Raw genomic sequence first — 27,720 nt, forward strand, 5'->3', positions numbered from 1 at the left:
GACCCTCGGGCCTGAGGTGGCCACGTTGCTTAGAGGGTTGGAGTACTGATTTTGCACTGCTGAGAGATCCTGGGTTCAAATCTGGGCAGACAATAGTGTTTAAACTTGGTTCTTAAATAGTCTCAGCCTGGACACCATGACTGCACAAGAAACCCATAAAATTCAATGTGTTTTATTTTATTTGATTGACAAGTGATGAACGACATTTTAAGGACATGACATTGTGTGCATCTACTGTGGATAGGTCTATTGAAGTAACACCATTTTTTTTTTACCAAGGCCCACTAAGCTATATTGATGTTTTTCAGAAGTGATCTGGCCACAAATGATAGTGCTACGAAGTGGCTTATGATGTCGAAATTTACTGCAGACAAATACTCTAAATGCATAGTTCTGGAACATAATTTTCTGGGGTAATTTTCTGATACAGGCTTGTGCACACACTACTAGCTACAGTCACAAATGGAAAGTTACTTGTTTCATGAGATGAAAATAAACAAAATAGATTTTTAAAAAGGCTTGTAATGCAACACAACCAATAACAGATACAACTAAAGATTGCACGTGTATAAAAATCAGTCAAACCAAATTACACTGGAGAAAAGTTGGGAGTTTCAAACTGGAGCTGTGTGATATGAGGTGATATGGTCTGTACTAAAATGTAGCCAATGGATGCAGTACACATATAGACCATACCAACAAAAGAGGATAAGGTCACTCAATGGGCTAATAATATTAAAGCATCTTGCATCACAACTTATGTCAAGAATGCCAATGTCCTGCTGCCATCTAGCCAAGGGGACTTCCAGAGGCAACCGTCCCTGTGTGGCACAAGGGGTATGGTGTAATGGCCTATATAAATGGGTATTGGTAAGTTTGCGGTGGATTTCATTGACCGTCGATTCTGATCGCTTCGAATACAGACGGGAGCAAAAGATGGATATGGTGTATTATAAACCAAAATGAAAATTCTCCACAAATGTTGCAGTTGTCAAAAGCTTGAATAAAACATAATCTTTTTTTTCATACGTTGGGGAAAATGGTATTGAGAATCTATTAAGGTCAGAATGAAACAACACTGTGTTGTTGGGGAGCATTAACACCTGGCCATCGATGTATGCTCAGTGCTGAACATTAAAAAATGTTTTAGTCAGTTGGTTGGCTGCAGGCCCTGAGTAACTGCGTCAGCCAAATTGGCATATGCATTTAAACTACACAAGGGAACCGGATGTAAAAATTATCTGAACAGATATTCCACTGTTGGTGATGCGCACCCATGTGCGGTGGAGTGGAACGCCTCTTGTGTGACCTCTCTTTGGTAAATGCATTGATACGTGGTGATTTCCTGTCTTTCAGGGTATGACATGTCGTATTTAAGACATTACGTGTGGGATCTATAAGACATGGAAAGGCATCAAGAACACTCAACCACACACGTCTGGCTGCGCGAGGCACTTTCACAGTAGAATTTTCAATATCAACATTGAAATCTTCTTCACGTCTAATTTCAATCATATACACATTTTTACCAGTTTTCGAACAGATGTGTGTAAGCAATATGGTAAGTTTTGTTGCATTTGATGAAGGGGGAATTGAAATGATGGAAACTTATTATTGTTTTAAGTTCCTTGGTCACCCATTGTCTCTTAGCCAAGGCTAAGTATTGATGGGGGGTCTCCCTCAGCAAATGGGCCCCGACAGCAGGAGGTTTTGCTCAGGGGTAAGACCACCCATGGTGGAAGGCAGGGCCAGAGGGCAGTGACCTCTATGTGCATGAGGCAGTGACCTAATGAACCCAAATCACTCATGCAAACTCTTCTGAAATAGACATCTGGGGAACGTCCAAGTGCATATTCGGTATCCAAAAATTTATTGCATCGATTAATCTACTAAAATGCATTCTCTCTTTCACGATACAGTCTGAGAATCAAGCAAGTGAGCATCAATTCATTAAGATGTATACAATGAACGAAAATTATATAGTAATTCTAAATTAAGGTCAATGAGATAAAAACTAAAATCAAGACAAAAAACAACAAACAGTACAAATCATACAGTAAAAATGTGATTGAAAAAAACCTTAGATTTTTCAATTTAAATAAGACCCTGAATCGTAACAATGCATTGAATCCCAGCAGGGCAAATCATTACACACCAGGTATTTGGTCTGTAAATATAGGATAAAGTTTTCATCAGAGGTTGTAATTAGGGGTTAAGTAAGGCCGGCATTAAAGAGAAAGGTATAGGATTATGGTCCAGGAACAATTTAGCAGGAACAGTAGGTGTTTATGTTACATTTGAGAATATGATATAGCTTTTGAAGTGATATGGGTGTGTGCTAGAATTAGGATTAGGTGTAAAGGGTTCGGATGGCGATAATGTATGGGTTAAGATTGGGGATATAAGTTAGGATTAAAATAATGGAATTCTGAATATAAATGCATTTTTAAGACAAAAAAAAAGACATGTGAGAATTATGATCCTTACACAAATCTAATGGAACACCTGAGCAACGTTAACCACGCATGGTATGAACAGGGCAGGGTTGAAATACATTTGGAAACTTTGTGTTCATAAGGTTTTTCAGACCATAAATCATTACAAAAGTTTATGGATGGCACCTAAAGAGGCTGTTGAAAAATTATGTGGAAAGTGACATATGAGAAAGAATTAATGTTACAGGCTCCATCAACCTTCTAGAAAAGATTGATATCTCAGAACACATTGGAAAAACCAGAAAATAACTCACTGCACCTGCCATAAATACATCCCGGGGCAACGATTTCTTGGAAAATTTCAATTCCAGTTTTCCAAGCGTCGCCTAAATGTTTAAGGTTATTTTAATGCACCGTTAAGGTGACACTGAAAATGTGCTGTAATAAAAAAAAACAAGAGATAAGGTGCCACATTCAACGCATGACATTCTGCTCTCAGCTATTCGTTCAGTAGTGATGAACACAACAAATCTTGTGATTTATTCACGTGTGCCAGGGATTTTCAATCATGGGGATAGCTGTGGGTGGATGGCTCTACAACAGCAGGGACCACTCGAGTAGATTATGGTTTCTGCAGTCTGTTGCTGCGAAAGCAATGGTTATTGAACAATTTGGCCTCGACGCATTCAGTGAATAGTCCAGATACAGGGTCACATTATGGCGAATGGAGCTGCCTCTATTGACTAGGGGGCAGGGTTACTTGATTCATGAATCAATTACATATATCTACTGATAAAAAAGACAGGAATTATTATATGAGTGATCTGATACACGTATCAGTATACTGGCCAATGTACAAACTAAGCTTAAAGAAGTTGCACTGACGTTTTCCAAGTAGTTAATATATTTTATCGAACAAAATTATATGTACATTCAGGCACAGCCCACACAATTGAATACAGTGAATGTTGTTCCAACTAATACAGTCACAATACATGAGATATAAAAAAAAGTTATAACAGGGGACCATCTGAACCGCAAGATCTAGGCGAATGTTTCTCCTCGAAGTTGTGGTAGATGTGAGTCATGTTTACTACAAGATCCGACCATGGCCGTCCATTGCTCGCCCAGGAGTTACTCTCGACACCGAGAGTCAGGATCACGATCGCCATGGGTCGTTTCCTCTGTTGTCGGCCCCTCCACCTGGAATGCCATTCCTCTCCACATTTGCAGAGTTGACAACTTTACCTACCTTAAAGCGCCTTCTCAAACAACATCTTTTTATTTGACTTTTACTAAATTGATCTCTGAGCTGGGCTCAGCACCTCAGGGTTGTTGCCTACGGGCAAGTGAAAATTGAGTGTTACAAATTAGCATTATCATATAACCATTGAATATGACTACTCATGAAAAGGTTGTGCTGAGCAGATTTATGGACCGATGCTGATCTCCCATGGAGGAAGTGATGTGGGGTCAAGTTCCTGTGACTATATTTATTGAGTGTTACAAATTAGTATTATCATATAACCATTGAATATGACTACTCATGAAAAGGTTGTGCTGAGCAGATTTATGGACCGATGCTGATCTCCCATGGAGGAAGTGATGTGGGGTCAAGTTCCTGTGACTATATTTATTGAGTGTTACAAATTAGCATTATCATATAACCATTGAATATGACTACTCATATGAAAAGGTTGTGCTGAGTAGATTGATGGACCGATGCTGATCTCCCATGGAGGAAGTGATGTGGTCAATTTCCTGTGACTATATTTATTGAGTGTTACAAATTAGCATTATCATATAACCATTGAATATGACTACTCATATGAAAAGGTTGTGCTGAGTAGATTGATGGACCGATGCTGATCTCCCATGGAGGAAGTGATGTGGTCAAGTTCCTGTGACTATATTTATTGAGTGTTACAAATTAGCATTATCATATAACCATTGAATATGACTACTCATATGAAAAGGTTGTGCTGAGTAGATTGATGGATCGATGCTGATCTCCCATGGAGGAAGTGATGTGATCAAGTTCCTGTGACTATATTTATTGAGTGTTACAAATTAGCATTATCATATAACCATTGAATATGACTACTCATATGAAAAGGTTGTGCTGAGTAGATTGATGGGCCGATGCTGATCTCCCATGGAGGAAGTGATGTGGTCAAGTTCCTGTGACTATATTTATTATTTATATATAGATATTATTAATACAATTAAGGACATTTTTGGAGGGTGGGCAAGAGGCACCATACATCAATATTGGCCGAAAATATTTTAAAATAAAATCCAATGCTGGACCCTCCTGAAAAAAAGTCCTATGACCTAGTGTGGTTTTCTTGGATAAATAATTACTAATATCAGTCGCATTCTTAATTAAATCAGGGAAAAACTATTTTACCTCTACTCCTCTACAAGCTGAGACATGGGGTTATATGTCCAGCACCATGCAGCACTGCCATTGCTGATGATTATAAACCACAAGAGGTACTCATTAAGGCCGAGCAAACCTGGAGAGCCCCAGGAGACCTTCAGACCACACTTGCCACTCATGTGCAAGGACAGGAACCTCTCAGTTCAGCAGTCCACAAACCACTGCACCACACGTGCAAAGACCCTCCACTAAACCGCAGACTGAAAAGGCAGATGTAAGCGATCACCTCTTATGGCAGGTATGGCACATGAGGCGGCGATGTGCATGTGTTTCCAAAAGTGTTGCTGTTAAAACAGCATAGAGACACACAGTCTCAGAAACTGATGGGAAAAGTGCTGTTAGTAATCACCTCTTAATGGTGGCAAGGAAAACATCAGCACAAAGTCTATCTCATTGATCTCCCCTTGAGCTCATGTTGAAATACCACACGAGGCACTCATCTTAAGCTGGGTCAACATTGGTCAAGGGCTCTGCAGTCACTGTCACCGACTGGTGTGTAGCATAGCCACGGATATAACCGACATCACCAGGACCTTAGTACAGTGTGATAACTACCACTCCTCGGATTCCCAGGATACAAAGACAAAGATCCTCCATATAGCCTCAACACTCTTTGGGGCAAGTGCTGTTAGCGAGCACCTATGAAGGCCGGCACAGCACGTGAGGGGGTGGGTGGCCAGCACCACGCCCGGCCGCTTTTGTCTCCCGAGTGACGGTGTTCACACACCGCACCAAGTACTCATTTCAGGCTGAGTCGACCTAGGGGAGGCCCAGGACCGGTTCAGATAATCGTCACTGGTTGTGACCGCGAGCAGGAATCGAACTCGGGTTACCGGTTTCCTAGCGCAGAACGCTTACCGCTACACTGCCGCTCCCAGGATACATATACACTTGCAACAAGCATACTTGCATGTGTAGAGGTGTTACGGGAGGGTGACACGTGGTTGTATAACGGTGGCCACAAACACGTCCGCTACGGCCACCACTCTGGGGGGCTGGGGAGGACGCTGTGATCCCTCCCAGCCCCACCCCTCACTGAGGGACAGTATAAAAGGTGGGACCCGGGTAGCTGAGAGGCAGTTCGACTCAAGCAAGATGAAGAGCCAGTGAAGAAAAAAGATCAACTAGCCAGACCCTGGAACTCCTTTGACCCGCTATCCTTTTGAGGGCCGGGCAAAGCAAGCCAGGGTGCGACACCAGAGCCACGAGGCCCGATGTCCTTCTGAGGGCCAGACTCGTGTGGTTGGTGATCGGGACCTGCGCCAAAGCTGGGCCAGGACAGAGCCTCCTGAGAGAGGACCAGGATAGAGGGAACCAGGGAGCTAGCGTGGGCTAAAGCTCGGGGAACGTTCCCTCTATAGAGTACAGGTGAAGAGGCCGTTACCTCTTCAAGTATCAGATTCGACACTGTAATTGAAGCGTCTGTAATAAATACGTGTTGCCTCAAGTGAACAGTCTCCGACGTCAATAAGGCCACTACACATGTACAAATACATGTGAATAAATACGTGTAAAATGTATCCACAAAAACATAGGACCACATACAAATAGATATGTACAGCGTAAGCATGCAACACAAAATAAAAAAAATTGACATAACCACACTGTGTATAGTCTAATGTACGTATAAATATAAAAACATGGCACCAGGCAGGGCCAAAGATTCCGTGTTTCTTATTGAGTGCTGTTAGCAGCCATTGGCACAACATGCATCCAGTACACTCATAATGCTGCATATACATTCAAATTTAAATCCCTTTACAAATTAAAAGGACGAATATTATTAGGAAAATGCAGTTGGGGTTAAACTCAGGCCTTCAGCATACATCTGGAATTGCTAAAATGAATGCAACTGTTGGCAAAGTCCACAGTGGTCATCCTATCGAGTGATCCCCACCATAGGAATGTAGAATTTCCACAATTAAAATAAGTGCTTCTCCAGTACTCACTTAAGCATGGAGTCTCTAGGCTATGTTTAAGGTTGGCAAGACATGTAAGAAAGTGTAAATGTTGGAACCACACCTTGCCAAACCCTGTTCACAATATTAACACACCATATCCGAGACTCCTGTTATGTCGGGTTGACCGCGAGGAGGCTCAAATGAGATTCAGACACCAGTTGTCACTGGTTTTGTGCATGGCCAGGTACTTAAAACTGGGTTTGCCAAGAATGCACTGTACACGAACCATAAACCACTTAGCAACACATACAAGTGATATAAATATATATTCCTTCATTTTCTTAAGTGCTCTGCCTTCGGACAATTATTTGGCTCAACGCCCTGTAGCCCATGCGATCCCACGCTCTCCTCTTCACCTCGGAGTACCACGTTCCATCGTAGATTTCTTGAGCCACAACTCGGGAAAGAACATTATGAGACCTCCTTTGCCAGAAACAAGATATAGGAATAGGTTTTACCCTTTTAACTGGCACTAAGAAAAGCTGTCTCGGGTGTGGACCAATCAAATTCAAGGACAGTGCATATTATTATCAGAGTTGTCTTTTTTGTTTGCATTTTGACTGCTTGTGTTGTGGTTATTGCAAACATGATGCCTTGAATAAAGGTGTCAGTTTTTGTGCCAGTTAAAAGGGTAAAACCTATTCCTATATCGGGAAAGAACAGTTGAGGTGGTTTCCCCCTTACCCTCCTCAAGTGTCTTTTAGATGACAACACCACCACCAGATGCAGCTTAACAAAAGACACCCACATCGGTGCACATTACGGACAAAACTCAACGACCGACGGTAAACATCTTTCAAATTCGCTGTCTCTCACCCGACAGCCACCCGCTGCACCCTGTGCTTGGGTGGGATGATGATATTCTCCCAGGCAGCCTGCACTTGCTCCACCAGGCGATGGTCGTCCGGCTGCTGGTCCTCAACACCAAGCGGCAGCAGGCCCCATGCTCCCCGAGCCAACAGTTGCTGCAGGTCAGCAGACAGCAGATAGGCCACCAGCGTGGCCAGTACAGCCCCCAGTACCGCAGCTCGCCCCCACCCCATTGCCGCTGTTGGGACTTGAATGGACACCTTCAGCTCGCTCTGCAAGTGACCACACAGACAGAATGATATGCCACATGCCCTGGAGTGAGCATATGAATGAAAAACCACAACTAGGATAGCACCCACTGAAAAATGTCTCTCTTGCAAAGAGGATGTCGGCAGACATGCAGCACAAAAAAATGCAGCACAAAAAATTGGATCCATTATAAGGGTAAAGTTCATCAGATGGCACGGAAGTGTAAGAATTTACATGTGATGGGTGCGTTTTTGGTCGTGCCAATTGTCAATCCACTATTGGAGGAAGACCTCCCCATGCCATGTCAGCTATGGGTGTGGTCTTAACCATATTTCACCACTAACCAGTAACGTTAGTTGTGGCCAGGCATTGAACTCAGGTGTCTGGCGATAGCGTAGTGAAGGATATGTATTCCTGCAGTCACGAAAGTTTCAAGTCAAAAGATGGCGTAGTGCGCAAAGCCCTGTTCCACCGTAGAGAAACACGCAAATATTTTCGGGGATTAATAGAATGAGCATTTTAACACGTAGACTTTCGCAACCAATATCATCCATGATACAGGTTGTTTGGGTTAGATTGCGTAAATGTGTCGTAAATCCCGCCACCACCCGACACAGCCAATTAGTAAGGTGCGTCACGTAAACAGAACATGACAATTCGTTACTAACGAATGCCAATTCGTTGCTGATAATGGGCACGAACAAAAAAAACGAAAGCCAATTGGTTACTAACGGAATTGTCATGTCCTGTTTACGTGACAAACCTTACTAACCGGCTGTGTCGGGTGGTGGTGGGTTTAACGACACTTTTATATATTTACGCGATCTAACCCCCCCCCCCCAAAAAAACCCCGTATTATGGAGAATAAGCATTACACGTACTGCACGATTACAGCAGAGCTGTCCACGCTACGACCCTGGGGGCCAAATGTGTGTGACGCTTGCTCATGGGGAGTGCCACACACTCGAGAATGTGCGTACAATGACTTTACAAAAGGTGAGGCTAATGATGTGGGTTAGAATGACTACTACTACGGTGGAGAGAAATGCTTTGAGAATGAGAAACGATGGCGAGATGTTGCCACGTCAAGATACGTGGCACACGTGCGTGCTTACGTCGTTAGTACACTGGACACATGCACTACATGTACACTTTAGTGAATATTGTACACATATTACCCGTGCACACGTGCAAACGATTCATGCACACAATGGACGCATGCACAGTGGCTCTGTGGACAATAGCAGTGGACACGTGTGTACAAGGTGATCACATGCATTAACACAGCCCTGATTGTATCCATGGTGTATTCGTGTGTATGCAGTGGTGATACGTGTTTGTAGGACAGCACACGCACGGACACACGCACATACGGAGAACAGTGCACACGCATGCACAAATGTAAGAGGTTGCAGTGAACGCACGTGTGTACACATGTAGGAGCACGAAATACTGAGGTGTGTGTGTACACATGCGAGTACACACGTGGGTATGTACACAGTACGAGTGCACACGCGCACACGCGTGCAGAGGATGATGCACGTACGTGTACACATGCAGGAGAGTGCACACAGATTGCACACGTCACGATGCACACACTCGTACACATGTACGAGTGTGCACACACGCATGCACACGTACACAGCGCTGCACACACACATGCACGCACACATACGCACGCACACACACATGCACACACACATACACAGCGTTGCACACACACACACATGCACAGCGCTGCACACACACGTACACACAGCTAGGAGAGTGCGCAGTGTGCACGTGCATGTGTGTGCACACACATGCACACACACACACATCGCTGCACACACACATGCACACACATGCACACACACACACATGCACAGCGCTGCACACACACGTAGACACACTAGGAGAGTGCGCAGTGTGCACGTGTAGGTGTGTGTGCACACACATGGCGGTGCCAAGACAGAGATCCCCCGTATAACCGTTAACGAAGTGCTGGCGCAAGTTAGCGAGCACCTATGAAGGCCGGAAACGGCACACACGAGGCGGGTGGGGGTGGCCGGCACCACGCCCGGCCGCCTTTGTCTCCCCAGTGGCGATGTTTACTACACACCGCACCAGGTACTCATCTGAGGCTGAGAGTGCACACACACACACAGACGACATTGCACACAGCCACGCACAGTGCACAAGTTGCCGACACCAGCTCTTCCTCGTAGCGCGCGCGCCGCTCTCTCTTCCTCTTGGTCCCCCGGCCTCGCACCGTGGAGTTGCGTCTCTTCACTCAGCGCCGTGGGTGCCTCTCACGCGCGTCTCGGCGCCTTTAATTGTCGCTAATTGCGGCGGCGGCGGCTGTCTGCAGCGGAGGGAGGGGGGGGCGCCGCTCACTGTACCTGGGCCCCAACGTCGCCGTGACGTACCATGCACAACCGGGTCACCACGGCGACCCCACCGCATCCCCCATGCGCACTATCATATTCAATATCCGGAGAGTGTCGATTTCATAGCTCACATAGGAGAAGGCGAGCCAGCGTCCCCCGCCCATCGGCAAAAATTAGCATATTGAATGGCGCGGCAATGTGCGGATTTCGTAGTGTGCATAAGATGCCGAGTCAGCGGTGCTTATCTACACTAGCATATCCATCAGCAGGCCGGTGTATATTTCGTAATGCACATAGGAGAAGCCGAGCCAGCGTCCCTCCCCCCGCTATCCGCATTGAATACGCACGGCTGTGTTGGATTTCGTAGCGCACACAGGAAGCGCGGATTTCACAGCACGATAGGCGTAGGACTGGCACCGTAGCAATATGTGCACGTTGCATTGGCCTATCATCACTGGGTGAGACGAGGTCAGAAAAGAGGAGGCTCTTTCTGGCGCAGGTCAATGAGTTTCAAAGACAATGCTTTTCATTTTCTTGGTTCTTTCGGTAAAGCCATGTAGAAGGGAAACAATAAAATAATAAAAATAATAAAACAGTAAAATTCTCACGACGTTTCGACTGCAATACAAGCAATCATCATCAGGTGTGAAAACCACAACAAGAAAATTAGAAAAAAATTGGCGGGTTTTTTTTACATTAGCACCACGGAGAGCGATTTGACAGTTTGTTCTGATGGACGAGTCCATCTATGTTCGGAAAAGAGGAGGGGGGAGACGAAAATAATGGATGCGGTCTGAAAGCCACCGTAAGCGTGAACAATCAATTAAGACCCGAAATGGTTTATCAAATCCTTCAAAATTATTTCTAAGCCAGAATCCATCTTCTCGGTTGAAATTGTCTCTGTGTTTGTATATGTGGATAGCCTCATGAACGAATCTCTCATGGTAGCCAGATGGCTTACAAAGAACCTCTGTCTTGGAGAAGTCAATGTCATGTAAACCTACTGAATTATAACAGTGATCTGCCACGGCCGAGGTGTTGGTCCTACCGTGTTTTAGGTCTGCTTTGTCTTTACGAATGCGGTCCGAGACATGCCGTTTGGTTTCTCCAATGTAACTACTACCACAGAGGCAACTTAGTTTGTAGACGCCAGGGTACTGTATGCCCGGAATCACATCTTTTACAGATGGAACCAGATCACGTATTTTATGTAATGTGTTGAATCAGACCTGGATCTTGTGTTTATTCAAGATTTTGGAGATCTTTTTTGTGATCCCCGCAATGTAGGGTAAAGTGATGGTTTTGAAAGGCTACTCAAGAGGGTCCTTCTTCATGGTTGGAGGGATAGCTTTGCGGATTGTGTAGTCGGAGTAACCATTAGCCTTAAGAGCTTGGTGTACGTGCTTGAGTTCACTGGCTACGTGTTCCTGGTCGGATATGCATTGGGCTCGATGGTGCAGAGTCTTGATGAGGGAGTTCTTCTGGGATGGATGGTTGTGGGAATCCGGTTTCAGGTAAGCATCCGTATGGGTAGCTTTCCTGTAGACAGAGTGGCTCATTGAACCATCAGGTCTCTTTTTTATTAGGACATTCAAAAAAGGTAGCTTGCCATCTTTTTCGACTTCCATAGTAAATCTGATGGCTGTGTGTCGAAGAATTGATCTAGAGCAGGCCGGCCATGTGGCCAGATGACAAAAGTGTCATCCACGTACCTCTTCCACTTTTTTCAAATTTTCTTGTTGTGGTTTTCACACCTGATGATGATTGCTTGTGTTGCAGTCGAAACGTCGTGAGAATTTTATTTTTTATATTTTTATTATTTTATTGTTTCCCTTCTACGTGACTTTACCGAAAGAACCAAGAATATGAATCCCTGCAGTCACGAAAGCTTTAAATCAAAAGTTGTTGTTGTTTGACTTGCATCCCACTGGGATTTTTTGCACACAGCGTTGGTGTACGGTGCTTTTTTCAGGAATATTTTGCTGTTTTTTTCATGGATTTTCTGTTTGCACAGTCACATTGTCACTTTAAGATGTTTTCTTGTTCGTGTTTTTGTTTTGTTTGTTTGTTGTGGTTGCACCCGATTCAAGAGCCGAATGGCTCACAGGGCTATACCAAAATAATAAACTGAAAAAACTTAAGCGGTCAAGTGTGATGGACCTGCACTGAGCAGTGTGATGAAGACGTTTTGTCAAACAAAGCTCAACACGACATGGTGAGGCCTTCACCCAGCTGTAACTGAGGTATTTACAGTAATATAATATAGCATTATCATGTATTGACTTCCAGACCTACGGAGATAAGATGTCTGCCGGGCACTTTCCTGCACGTAGTGTTTATATTCTATATTGTATGGGATGTGTGTGCTTTTAAGGAAGGCCTCTCAAAGGATAGGCTCCTCTCTGCAATGCACATTGCAAAATGGCTCAGTAAATTTGCAAGCAGTATCTTTGGTGTTTGAGATCAAATCAACATTGGTGTTTGAGATCAAATCAACATCTGTCTCCATTGTGGCACTGAAACAACTGGCAATGCCCGAGATTATGTTGTGGTCAAAGGCTACAAACATTGTCCATCTTATCGCCACCCCGTGACACAACATGCTCTGGCAGTCAAACAGCTCTGTTGACAGGGTGAAAACTGTGGGAAGCCTCATCATTCACAAGCACATAAAATAATAGTTGGTAACTATACACTGCACTGTATGCTTGTGCTTTGTTCATGGGCAACAAAAGTATTAAATATATATCAGTGGTAGTGAAAACTTTTTAAAACTATATAACTAACACTTTTAAATATAGACGTATTATAATAACAAAACGATAAAAAAAATCCATTCACGACATGGATCACGGTATTGACCAAACTCAGCGTGTAATAAAAATAGAGAGTGTGGCAATGATAAATTACTTATCATTAAAATATCCTGACCAACATCCAAGATGTTAGCAGCAAAGGAGAAAATGCCGTCAAAAGGGTCTGAATTGCACAGTTTTGTAAATATCAATGTGTATAAAATCTACACGGTAACATAAATTATAACAATGAAACAGTTGGTGGAGCAATAACTTGCACGGCTTGCAATTGGCAGGTCACAAGTTCAATTCCAGGTTGGGGGTGGCTCATAGTGCATTGTCTCCCAAGGGTTGATAAAATGAACACCACTTAGTATAAAAGTTAACAGCGGTTGCCCTATGGAAAGACTTGGTCCCACCCTAGGATTGAATAATTTCTACAAATGGCTTAAGGCTGTAAACGGGAAATGAGCACCATTCCATTTTCAGCAGGAAACCATTTAGACTTTCTTTTAAAGTCTCAATGTAGCAGCACTTGCCACTAATTCTAGATTTGAAGCTTTCGTGACTGCAAGGATCCATACTCTTTGGTTCTATTCGGTAAAGTCACGTAGGTAAAAAAATAAAACAACAAAAATCACGACGTTTCGGCAACAACACAAGCGGCCTTCATCAGGTGAAGTGGCCAGACTGTCTTGAGGACAGCGCTGGAGTGAACACAGCTAAGCTCAGACCGCGACCTTTAAGCTGTGTGAGAGGAATCAAGGTGCCTTGACAAAGGAATTAGCTAAAAAGGTCGCGGTCTGAGCTTGGCTGTGTTCACTCCAGCGCTGTCCTCGAGACAGTCTGGCCCCTTCACCTGATGAAGGCCGCTTGTGTTGTGGCCGAAACGTCGTGATTTTTGTTGTTTTATCTTTTTTACCTACGTGACTTTACCGAATAGAACCAAAGAGTACTTACCACTAAGTCAGTTTTGCTGTCATTGGTTCAATACGGTCGCCCAATGTGTGCGCGGCATTGGCAGAGCATCTTGTCACTTTGACATCAATATTGAGAACCGTGGTACATTGTGAAGATGATGAACGCAATATATGCTGGGGCTTTAGCTAAAATGCCATATTTAAATATTACCCGCAACTGATTTGTGGTAAAATTGAGATCTATTCTCATAAAACTTTAGTTACCCAAGTGTTAGTAAAAAAAAAAGGCTGCTTTTAATTAAATTTGATCGGCTTAAATAGGTTCAAGAAGTCATCAAAGCCAATGCCATTGACGCTATCACACTTGACCATCGCTCGCTGCTGATAGATTCAGCAGATGTAATTACATTAATTTATAATGGGAGGATACCAATCTACACGAATCACTGTGAAAGCCACAATGGCAGACTCCTTTGTGGCTTCCATTCGCAGTCTGCAGCTAGCTCTGACGTTAAGCAGGGCTACTTTGAGAAAACATGTAAACACTAAATATCTACAGCATTCCTAACAAATCATTAGTCCGAACTATTTCTTTCAAAGGGGTGTTTAATTTTCAAGGATCTTGTCGACTTCCTGAATCCTGTCAAGGCTGGTCTTGATTTTGACCAGGCTGCTTCTGTTTGTACCCAATCTCCAGCCTCTTGGGGACATGGCAGCCTAAGCCACGATGCAGAAAGCCACAGCATTAATTGCATAGAGACGCAGATTGTCTCCATGACAAACAACAGAAAGGGAGCTGCTGTGACTCTGGCCACCTGTCAATTTGGACTGCACCCAGTTTAGGTTGAATAGACACGGAATGGCAGAGGATGCAACCCAAAGCCAAACACAAACATTTACGAAGACTGTTATTCTTCAGGCTGTGATTTGTTAAACATTTGCCTTTTTCTTCTTTTGATATCTTCACAGGTTTACTCTTTCGGGACTGAGTTTGTTTGCTTTTGTATAGTCCAGTAAAGTAAAATACCTTTAATTTTTTTTTAAAAAAGTTGGTGCTTTAAAAATGTGTCAGCGTTCCATGCACCTTAAGTAGAATGACTGAGAGTATGCACGTGCGTACATCGTGGCAGATCACTGTCATAATTCAGTAGGCTCACATGACATTGACTTCTCCAAGACAGAGGTTCTTTGCAATCCATCTGGCTACCATGAGAGATTCGTTCATGAGGCTATCCACATATACAAGCACAGAGACAATTTTAACCGAGAAGGTGGATTCTGGCTTAGCAATCATTAGAAGGATTTGATAAACCATTTCGGATCTTAATTGATTGTTCATGCTTACGGTGGCTTTCAGACTGCATCCATTATTTTCGTCTCCCCCCTCCTCTTTTCCGAACATAGATGGACTCGTCCATCTGAATAACTGTCAAATCGCTCTCCGTGGTGCTAACGTTAAAAAAACGCCACTTTTTTCAAATTTTCTTGCTGTGGTTTTCACACCTGATGATGATTGCTTGTGTTGCAGTCGAAACGTCGTGAGAATTTTATTGTGTTATATTTTTATTATTTTATTGTTTCCCTTCTACGTGACTTCACCGAAAGAAACAAGAACATGAATCCCTGCAGTCACGAAAGCTTTAAATCAAAAGTATCACTGTTTACAGTTCTATTTAAATCATCCATCATTATCCAAATTATTACATGCAATATATACTGCATTAAACATTCTTCTATCTGTTTATTTTATTCCACATTTCTTACTGTTTAAGGTCTTTCTAGTCTGCTTGTTACCCAGAAGCATTTGTAAAATAAGTATCGTGTTAAGAATATGAAAGTGAAGGTACATCTACCGTTGAGATATGTGTACCATGATTAGCATAGAAAGAAGCAGCAATACAATATTAGCATGTATGCATGTGTAGTGGATTAACACGAGCAGACAGGGGGGAATGGTAAAGACGCGAGAGTTATAGACAGTGGGGGGGTTACGTGGGGCCGGCCACGTGTGGCTGCAGGAAACTGTGCGGTAATGACGGGCCAATTAAGCTGGAGCGCGATGTACGGCTGTGATTGGCTGGGGTTGGTGTCAAGGGCGAGGTGGCGCCGGGATGTCTGGGAATAGAGGGGGGCAAGTAACAGGTGCGGGGGGGTGGGCGTCGGTGGCACGCGGCCTAATAATTGATTGGCTGGTAATGAGAACGGGGACATATTCGGGAGACACGGGAAGAACGAGTTGAGTTGTTGTCGCTGGGACTGGAACGAAGCAGGTCGGAGAGAACCGGAGCGAAGACATAGGAGACAGAACAGGCTAGCAGTAGAGCAGAGACACGCAGAGAGAAGCAGAGAGAGACGGGGAGAGACGGGGAGACGAGCGGGAGACAGAGACAGCGAGCGACGAAGAGAGACAGGGACGATGCAGAGGGACAGTGAGGGATAGGGGAGGAAGCGGAGCGAGCGAGACGGGCGGCGAGCGAGCTGCGGCTAAGCGGAATGACGAAGTCACAGACGTGACGTGAAGAGTCACAGACGTGACGTGAAGAGTCACAGACGTGATGTGAAGAGTCACAGACGTGACGTGAAGAGTCACAGACGTAGTGTGAAGAGTCACAGACGTGACGTGAAGAGTCACAGACGTGACGTGAAGAGTCACAGACGTAGTGTGAAGAGTCACAGACGTGACGTGAAGAGTCACAGACGTGACGTGAAGTCACAGACGTGATGTGAAGAGTCACAGACGTGATGTGAAGAGTCCCAGACGTGACGTGAAGAGTCCCAGACGTGATGTGAAGAGTCCCAGACGTGACGTGAAGAGTTGTAATAAAAGTGGTGTCGGAGAAAACAAGAAAGTTGTCCGCGTCAAGTCGACCACTACACATGCAAGGGATATCACAGTGCATGTGGTGCACTTGGGGGGGGAGCAAAATGGTAGTCCACCCCACCCTCCAGACATTTTTGACAGGCATCATATTTTTTTGAAATTTCACAAAAATATATATTGAATGCAATGCGTTGGCATTCAGTCGAGGGTTTTTCGGTTAATCTGTAACATTAATAAACCTATTTTTGACGAAGTACTCTTGGTAGGAAAACAATTTGCCTTCTCCAAAATGTTTGACTTGATAGTTCACTGGTACCATGCGCTCTTAAGTGTCCAGCTCAATATTCCATGGAAAAGATGCAGGGAAATGTCCTGATACCACATTTCACACGATCAGGGAATTTTTCATACTGGTTGAACCATTTGAATTATATAACAAACAAAACATCTGTAGCAGAAACTGAAGAACACTTATAAAATAATTAAGACATTTGCAAATGAAACAGATTTTAAATGTTTAGGCTAGTTTACAGGAAAACTACGAATAAAAACTATGAACGGAGATAAATGTATTTCTCCATCAAATATAACACAGATCTTGCAAAACCTAGAGCAAAAAAACTGCATTAAACACAAGTTTATCCAGTTAAAATAAGTTACAATTTCTCATCCTGAAATAGGAATTTTGGTTATAATGCACCATTCAAACAATACCTTGAAAGTTTAACACGAAGGCTTTCGTGACCTATATCATCCATAATAGAGTTTTTTTTGGGTTAGATCGCGTAAATATATAAATGTGTCGTTAAACAATTAGACTTCTCCACAAATCTGGCTGTCGCCTGATGAAGCTAGTTGTAATTACTGGCGAAACGTCGTACTCAGATTGTAAATGTTGTGGCTTGGCTCTCCAACACACCGGTGTGGCTGTACTCGTGATGAATTGGCCACGTTCTGTTTACGTGACAACCCTTACTAGTTGGCTGTGTCGGGTGGTGGCGGGTTTTAACGACACATTTACGCAATCTAACCCAAAAAAAACTATTATGAAAGACGTTGAAACTGAGTTTAAGCTGACTTATTTAACCATGAACTGTTTTAATTACATTTATGTTTCTACCTATGTAGCTATTTGACAGATGTATTCAATGTATATATTGCCTTTCATCAAGGATCTTAAAACATGTTTTAAAATGTCCACAAACTCAGAGATCCTAATATCTACACGGGAAAGCTTGGTTGCCCATCACGGGTAATTTCCACTCAACATTTTAGATCTTCATATCTTAAATTACACAAACACAAGCAACACAAATTTGTAATTTTAGACTGATTTATAAATAACAGTGGTGTGAACTGGGTTACCGATATCGTTGACAGAACATTCAGTGGAGGCAACACAGTTAAAGGCGATATACTAATTTACACATGCATCGTGCGATTTATTAAATGTACTATAGCCCACGTTATGAAAGCAACGATTTTACATTACACAGGGAACTGTTTGAAACAAATTCTGTGAACATTGAAATCAATGTAATTCTGTTTGGTGAGCATTCAACTGAGTGTAGTTCTGTAATATCTCATGTCCCCTATGGTAGCCGCTTCTTCTTTCGTGTAACAAGACGTGATTAGCAACATTAAAGTCCAGCTTATTGAGCCAGCGGATTGCTTTGGAAGTGGCTTGGCGTAATGTTGAGATGCCGCCGGCAGATGTTCTGATCCATTACTGATTTACGATGTGGTCTACAACTTGCAACTGATATTCACAGGCACAGTGTGCACCATCTCACATATTGCATAGATATAATGGATGAACGCATCTACCACGTAATTGTCTGAAACGGTTCAATGCGGAGTATTGTTTACGCAGGAGGTTGAAATCTGGGAAATCTTTGTATTGTGGAAACAGTACACACAAAGTAGCATTATATACAAGGAATAGTAATGGCTGTGATGCGGTTTCAGTGGCTAAAGTAAGATGTCGTAAATTCCAAAGTCGTTTCCTACTCAAATGCGCATGTTGAAGCGATCATCTTTTATCAGGGGAAACTCCATATTCCTATGGCAATAGTGAGTCTATTCACAGGACAAATGAGTACTATTACTTTCTACAAAGTGGCACTCATTTTATCAACCCTTGAGGGATGTTATAAACTAGGACCCACAAGAGAGGCCTTGCCTAGAATAACTGGCAGTTATGCAGCACTAATTTAAGCAAGCCTGGCTCTGCTGATGAGACACTGTATGTCAAAGCTGGCCCAGAGTTGGCTTGTATTTGAATAAATGCTGTTGAAATGATGCACTGCCAGAAGAAGGCTGTTGGGCCAATGGTATTGTGTATTACAATACTTTTCTTTTTATGTGGAGAGACAGATATATTCTGGAGGGATAATAATGAGCAAAATCCTGACCAGGATATGAATTCAGAACTGCCCAAATCTGAGTTACATTTTTAACCAATGCAACATCCAGAGATTTTAATTTTTAAATAAATGACATTTTATTTGATAAACCAATATACAGTGCTGATAAAGCCATCGCCCATCACGAAATAATTATACTTATACCGCAGGGTTAACTTCACGATTTTAATGTTGGCAATATATTACTTGTACAATATATATTTGTTGGTTCTTTCGGTAAAGTCACGTAGATAGGTTCAAAGAAAATAACAAAATAACAAAAAGTACGTTTCGATCTCAACACAAGCAGTATGTCACGCTTGTGTTGTGATCGAAACGTCGTAGTTTTTTGCTATTTTCTTTGAACCTATCCACGTGACTTTACCGAAAGAACCAACGAATGTGTTCCCGTAGTCACGAATGCTTTAAGTCAAGATTTGTTCAATCTTTAACAACACGTAGAAGCATTTGAAACGATCAGGCATCGAGATGTTGGTGAACACCTGGGACTTGGAGGTCTCGATGGAACAGGCAGCACCAACACCCAGAATCTAAATCATTATTTAGGCTAGAAGAATCCGATGAGCTATGAAGCTCTTTTCCACGGACGTCCATGGCGTTTTACGGGTAGTGTAGCTATTAGCACGTTGCACTACAAACCCGGTGACCCGAGTTCGATTCCCGCTCATGGCCAATATCGGTGACGAACATCTGAACCGGTCCTGGGCCTCCCTTAGGTCGACTCAGCCTCAAATGAGTACCTGGTGTGGTGTGTAAACATTGCCACTGGAGAGACAAAGACGGCTGGGCGTGGTGTTGGCCACCCACCCCCTCGTGTGCCGTGCCGGTTTTCATAGGTGCTGGCTAACAGCACTTTCCCAAACAGTTTGTTAAAGTTAAATGGGGGTCTTTGTCTTTGTTTAGCTTAAACAAACCGCCGTATAATCATTTAATTATGAATACTGTACGCTTTTGAACACGTATATTAATGTTGCACTGTTTGTAACGTTACGTTCCTTTACATAACTTTAAAATATATTCATTAATCAGATTGAAATATTAGGTGTTTTTTCTTAAAACGAAGTATATTTTACCACATAAACTACCGTTTCAAATAAACACTCATGGCTGTGAGCACATGTGCTGTCTGGTTGAAACCGTCTGTTGGATGCTTTTACGGCTATTGAAATTCCCCAAGTAAAACTGTTTACCCACGTGGCGAACTTCTGAGCACATGGCATCCGCAGTGCACGGCAGTGCAACGGTAACCAATCACTGAAAACCTTTCGTCTAGCCATCAGTACTGCATTTCTAATTTTGCATTCCTTTAATTTTCGCAAATCATTTTGTGAAACAATAAATAGCTGTGCCAGTTAAACTGCCTAGGTGTGCTGTCTTGCAAATGAGCCATCTGACAGCCATGCTTGGCTGGATCAATGCCACACTTATCGGTGGATTTTCTCTCGAGTACTTGGCGAGCTGGAAAGCAGAAAGCACTCACACAGGCTCTGGAGTGATTTTGTTGTCAATGCTTTTGGACGTTTTTGTTTGTATTGCCAGCTACCGTATATAAAGTGTGCATGGTGCGGTGCACAAGAGGGCCCTTGAACTGAGGCAATGCTCTGGTGGGTGGGGATGTGGGTCGTGGCGTCTTGGCTGAATTCATATTCATTTTGCAAAATGTGTAGTATACATTTGTGTGGAAACACAAAGAGTTGTGCGGAATGAAAACAGTATGTGAGCCACAAATAAAAAAATGCATAAATAACAATAAATTAGGGTAGATGATATGGACATGATACAGCATGTATGTAAATTACCTGCAGACTTCTTCTCTGCTATTGAGGTGCAGGAATCTATCAATAAGGCTAGTACATCATTTACAGCCCTTTGTCAATGCACTGCTGGATGAAGGCCTCCCTTTGCTGTGTCGGGCATGGAACTTGTTTGATCATACTTTGGCACGCTGGTCATTGCAGGTTCCTGAAGGGGATATTCCTTGCCACTGATGTTGGGCGTGATCAGGAATCAATGACACTTTGATGCCTTCATACCGCAGTGCGTTAGTCACTGCACCACCACCCCACCAAACTAAAATACACACGATAACATAATATTCATGAGGAGGTTTTAATGGTGAAGAGTAACTCTCTACATGGCACAGGTGTGTATGCATTTGTACGCAACTGCACAGGCATGCACATCTTTTTTTTCCCCATAGGGATCACAAAGATAAAATAATGAGGTGAGACGAGGTAGGCTGGAGTTCCTCTGGAATACTAAAACGTACTAATAAAAATCAACATACCAGTCTGCCTAAAGAGGAAAGTTTTTAATCAGTGCTTCTTTCCTGCTGTGACATATGGATCAGAACAATGGGCACGAGCTAAAAAGTATAAAAGCACGGAGAGATACATGCTTGGTAATACATAAAGAGACAGAAAGATGAACTGATGTATCATTAACAAATGCTAATTATAGATATCATAATGCCCGTTAAGACATATCACTAGAATGCATAATATATGAGATTGGGGATAAAATTACAGCCAAAGGAAGGAACATACCCAAGACAAAAACCACCGTGGAAATGGAGCAATTAAATCAATACGGGACGAAATGGATTACGGTTTCGCATCGCAAGACATTTGTCTTGAAGAGAGCACAAGCAGAGGGTCAGACACACTCTCAATAGCAAAATGTAATCATTAGACATCAGTAAGTAGTGCTTTATGCATGTGTAGTGGAGTAGGAAGGTGTGCTGGGGAAACTGCGCGAGTGTATTCATCACACGGACAGTGTGGGGGTTATCTGGGGTCAGTCTGAGGAGACGGCGGAAACAGTGGGGTCGTGTGAGGACAGCCAGGTGAAGAGGCTGGGGTGATGAGGTAACGGTCGGGCCAATTAAGCCAGAAGGGCTGTGATTGGTCGGTGCTGTTGCTGGGGCCGAGGAGGCGTCGAGGTGTCTGGAAAAAGGCAGGTGGTTGAAGACGCGAGGCGTGCGGAGGCACGCGGACCAATTAATTAGCGACAATGAGAATGGGGATAAATTGGGGGGAGACAGAGAGAGAGAGGGGGAGATTGGAGTTGGGAGCTGTGCGGTGAAGACGTGGAGTTCGGAAACAGAGTTTAGAAGAGAGTTGGAGCATGGTGATAGTGAAGCCAAAGCAAGACGAAGCAGTTAGCAGTGGAGTGAGCATAGTGATAGCGAAGCTGAAGCAAGACGAAGCAGTTAGCAGTGGAGTGAGCATAGTGATAGCGAAGCTGAAGCAAGACGAAGCAGTTAGCAGTGGAGTGAGCATAGTGATAGCGAAGCCGAAGCAAGATGAAGCAGTTAGCAGTGGAGTGAGCGTAGTGATAGCGAAGCTGAAGCAAGACGAAGCAGTTAGCAGTGGAGTGAGCATAGTGATAGCGAAGCTGAACAAGACGGAGCAGTTAGCAGTGGAGAGAGCGTAGTAATAGAGGAGCTGGAGACGAGGTGTGCGGAGACAGAGAAGTGAGATTGGGTTCCGCTGTGTGCGACGACGCTGTATAGCGGAGGAGCTGAGGAGGACAGCCAGCAGTGGAGAGAGCGTAGGGATAGAGGAGTTGAAGACGTGTGTGCGGAGCAAAGCGACGTGATACTGGGAACCAAGGTGGTGAGCGAGACGGGCGAAGCACGGCGAGCGAGCCGCGGTGTCCAGGATACGGTGGAGTGTGTAGAACGTGTTAAACGATGAAAATATAGTGGTTGAAAAAAGACAAAAGTTGTTCGTGTAAAGTTCAGCTACTACACATGTATTCAAAACCATTTGTCACATAGGGATAATCATTAAAGATCCAATCTTCATCACTGAATCCATAACAGATTTTTCAAAACTCTGGGTGGTGACTATAGGGGCCATGAGAGCTTTCCATAGAGGTCAAGAGGCCACGTGTCCAGTGGCTTCACTCCCCACAATGCTTGGTATATGTAACCTCCCCTCCAGACTTCTCGCTCTGCTCTCTGCATCGTCCATATGACTTTGCCTCTTACGTGGTCACCAAACTATTAAAGACAGAAAATTGGCTCAAAGGATGTGAAACGGTAAAAAAAAACTGGGAACTCCAAATGCCAGAATCTGAATTTTTATTCATACTGATGGAATCTGAGCTGTAAAACTCTTTTTCACAGATATGCAGTAGGGGCGGGTCAGAAAGTTACAGAAAGTTAATGTAATGCATTTCACCTGCCAAGTCAGCTGTTACATCTGCTCTCAACACCTCTTGCAAAATATATCCTCCCCGTGTACATCTGCAAGTACCGTACGAGTTTATCAAATACCTTTATCATATGCATGCTCAGAAATGCACATTGCAAGCCACCACACTTCAAGTACTTAAAGTAAATGTTTACTTTTGAAAGGCAGTGATGGAAAAGAAACTAATGTTTCACTATTATTTCAGCATTGAACATAAACAAATCCTATAATAAAAAAGGGATTATGAATGCCGTATGAAAGATCAGGTGTCACAATGTTCACTGAAAAGCCTCAATTTTAATCGTGGGTATTTGTCACATGTTGGTCATGTGCTGGTGTCACTTTCAAAAGGCAGATTCACCTTAACGCTTATCGTAGTGACTGTGGGCATCAAAAGTGCAGTGCATGCAGAGGTTTCCAGGGCGACAAGGTGCGGCAGGATTCCTGGGGATGTGCATGTGGCACCAGGGCTGTGTGCTGACAGACGCAGCTGCTAAAGGTGCAGCATTTATGGCAAATCTCTCTCGGTGCAGCCCTCTGCTAATAGTGCAAGGTGCAGCCCTGAAATGCCGTTGCTGGTGGAAGGGCCTTCGCTGAATAGAGATCTGGAGAGGGTATTTTGCTTACCGTACTCTTCCATGCTGGGCAGACGTCTTGGAATAGGTCCTACCACACGTGACCTTGTGATCAACTCACTCTGTCGTTGTTGTCGTTGTTGTATCCTCAAATTTTGTAACTCAATTTTAACCCACTTCCCAATGTGGTATCAACTGCAAACTTGGTATACTTATGTCATACTGATGACAATACTATATTCTATCATCAAAAACATATATATTAAAACATGATTTTCTATATGTTATGTTTCGGCTTGGCTCTAATTGTCCACGCTCATCTGACGTTGGCTGTAATTGGCCACGGTCCCCTTACGTTGTGGCAAGCTTCGGGGCCACTTCCTGGAGTCGTGGCGTTCTTCCATTACTAGTACGGTACATTTCATTAAAGCGTGTTTTTTTAAAAAGTTTTTTTCTATATTACTTATACTGTTGGATTGACAGAGTGGGTGGATTTAAGACACATGTCCATTGTTTCACATTTCCACGCCAGGAGGTCGAATCTAACTAAACTATACTAAACTATATTTTATTTTACTTTGCCAGGTAAGGCTCACAGAGCTATATAGTTCTTTTTCAGACGTGACCTGGCAACAAATGATCGCTTAACAAAGTGGCTCATCACGTGGCCATTTATAACAGACAAAATACTCTTAACGCATTTTTTTTAAATGTGGAGGGATACGCCGGAGGACCCAGAGAAAAATCCACGCGACCACGGGGAGAACATGCAAACTCCAAGTATATCGGCGTCAGGGTTGCGATCGAATCGACGACCTCCTGTATACCAGGTGAGGTAGTTAACATCTCGCCACCGAACTGGTGGCCTTGGGACTGCAAGTCCAGTGCACGATTACACGACAGCACCTCCCCGAATTACACGAAAACCACGACTAAGAATGTTGACATCACGTGCAATCAAACTCTGTAGAAAGTGAACAGAAGTGGACATGTTTGTGAATTTAGGCAATTGGATTTGTAAACTCTATAATTCGTGAGAGCGCTTTTAGTCAGGCACTGAGCCTCGAGTTCAAACAACAAGCCCTACACTGATGAATGCCGCATCCTGGTTCGACAACCCTCAGGGGTTAACAATAAACCCAAAGTGGTGAACTGCTCATGTCTAAACTCCACATCATGCCAATCCATGACAAGATCCTGGTTGTTCTCAGATCATTTTTCATTATGGTGTGTCATGATTTTAAAAGAAGGGTTGTGCCAATGCAAGAGAGCCAGATCCATGTTCCCAGAGCACCTTTGTAATAGAGTTCTAGCCGCTTATTACCCTGGCCATGACCTTAGAATCTGGTGAGATGCACATGGCGTGACATTGCGACACCTCGCTCAATCACGAGGCCATTTTATTTTTCAAACAAAATTGTGAAACATCGCAGGTACCTTAAGAAATGCTTACGTAATGTTTCCCCCCCCCCCCCTAAAAGAAACTTAATTTAACATCCTAATATACCATCATTTCTCCTCCCGCTCTAGCAAAGATGCGAATTGGTCACCGTGCAATAGCAGGAACATAAGAGCACAGACAGTAAGAGGGGCGCATGACGACAACAGGTCACGTGGCGCCTCATTTACGTAGCAAATATGGGGACCATGCATGGCCTCTTTGTGGAGGCAAGCCCTGGACAGCACTACAATATTCAGGCACTCATCTTCAGCCTTGGTCAATCTACTGCTGGACGAAGGTTCAAGTACTACAGTGTATGAAGTGGACACGTACAGGTACCATGAGTGAATCAGACTTGCCACGTTGATGAGCAAGTGAATGCATGTGGTGGACAGCTGTACCCTCAAACAGCAGCAGGTCAAAATTTGTTTTTTTTGCCACATGCACCACATGCAGGGGGATTCTAATAAGTTATAGCGGTGGTTAAAGGCACATCAGTCGGGGGCTGTGGAAATGACAGTGTCGTAAAAATATGGGTGGCGTGGCGGCGAGCTATTAAATACTTCGCCTGGTATACAGGAGGTCATGGTGTTCGATCCCAACCCAGATGTCTATATATTTTGAGTTTGGATGTTCTCCCCGTGGTCGTGTGGATTTTTCGCCGGGTCCTTCGGTTTTCCCCTCCATATTTAAAAACGTGTGTATAGTATTTGGCTGCTATAAATTTCCACATGATAAGCTACTTCGTTGAGCTATCATCTGTGGCCAGGTCGCTTCTGCAAAAGACCTATAAAGCTCAGTGGGCCTTACCTAGTAAAATAATAAAAAATAGTTGAGTTTTCACATTCAAACAACAGCAGGTAAAAATAATGTTTTACCACATGCAGGGACAGTTTAATAAGTTATAGTGGTGGTTGATGGCACACTAGTCGGGGGGTTGTGGCAGTGAGAGTGTCCTAAAATTATTCGTGATCGCAAAAGCTAAAGGTGTTCAGGTGGATCAAGTAAAGGGCAATGATCTGGAACCACTGGGAATTAATGTTTGAGGCTGGGCAGTCACTTGACATTAAACTGTGTTCTAAGGTTTGAATCCTGGCTATGTAATACAGTTATTTTTTAACACCCCCAGAAATATTTTTGTTCGTATGAGTTAACTCTATGTTTCTCTTGTATGAAACTGCCAAGTAAAATAGCTTTTGGCTGTTCAAGTAAAAAATTCCGAAGTTGAATTTGAAACATTATTTTCACACATTTTGGCAGTTGTCACTAAACAACTGCTGTTTTACACACTGCAAGTTTACAAAACAACTAAGAATGCTTTTTACAATAAAAACAGGCTTTAAAAAGTAACATAAAATCACAGTGTAGCTTTACACGTAATTACACAATTAAGTACTGTATCGTAATTACAATCTAATTCTGGTCATCCAATCAGGATTGGATCCTGCCACGAGCTGATCAGTGAGAAAAACAAGGATTAGATAACTTTTTTTAACGGAATTAGATTGGGCTTTGACTTTAGCCAATGGCATCGGGCCCGATCAAATTCTAACCTTGCACCTTGTAGAGTAATGTACATGGAATGCTGTAATGCAAGAAGGTGTTAGGATGAATTTTCTTTTCAGGCCAGGTGTTTTGATGGACGGCATAACCACTTCTGGGAAAAATAAAACAATACATAGCACCAAAGGTCTGTAACTGAATTCGATGGAAATATTTCCATTAATAAAATACACGGAATATATGGCTGTCATTTTGTGTCCACATTCCTTATCCTTAATTTGCCATGAATTTACAATGATTTGCAATTTTCCCTTGTTTTTGCCACACCGGATATTCATTTTACACCAAATCACATTGGAAAACACTGCGAGTTCCGATCTCTCCATGGTTGATCAAATGAGTTTGGCTATTAGGGCCACCATCAGCATTGACTGACCTATGGAGAGACTCGCCATGGGGATATGGAATTCACACCAATTGCTCGATCACCAATGGAAATGAGCACTGGCCCATTGCTGGTATGAACAGCTATAAGATATTGTACTAATCCCAACACTGTGGTATGAACAGCTCGTCATGAAAGTGCCTGAACCAACAGGGAATAACCCTGATGCAATATTACACTTTGCTATACACGTTGGCAGTGGAAATAACTACGTTCATATTTAAAATAGAATTAAGGTGAAAGCCTTAAAGCAAAATGTGATTTTACAGTTAAATTCCTCGTAAATTACCGTACGTATTCCAGTGTCAATACTCTGCGATTGGATTAC

The 27,720-nt window shown here is 43.2% G+C and overlaps 1 protein-coding gene across 1 annotated transcript in view; it reads right to left on the minus strand.

Moving 5' to 3' along the window:
* ADPGK (ADP dependent glucokinase) overlaps window positions 1-10,362 on the minus strand; it is a 42,015-nt gene extending 31,653 nt beyond the window's left edge. The window contains exons 1-2 of the mRNA XM_032968191.2: window positions 10,070-10,362; window positions 7,656-7,921 (exon numbers count right to left, since the gene is read on the minus strand). Of these exons, the coding sequence (XP_032824082.2) occupies window positions 7,656-7,882 (227 nt within the window). The 5' untranslated portion in view covers window positions 7,883-7,921; window positions 10,070-10,362. The remainder of the gene's footprint in view (window positions 1-7,655; window positions 7,922-10,069) is intronic.
* Between the last annotated feature and the right edge of the window lie 17,358 nt (window positions 10,363-27,720).

The sequence above is a fragment of the Petromyzon marinus genome, chromosome 1, assembly GCF_048934315.1.
Source record: "Petromyzon marinus isolate PM22_M1 ecotype Great Lakes invasive population chromosome 1, UKy_Petmar_22M1.pri1.0, whole genome shotgun sequence".
Lineage (NCBI taxonomy): Eukaryota > Metazoa > Chordata > Hyperoartia > Petromyzontiformes > Petromyzontidae > Petromyzon > Petromyzon marinus.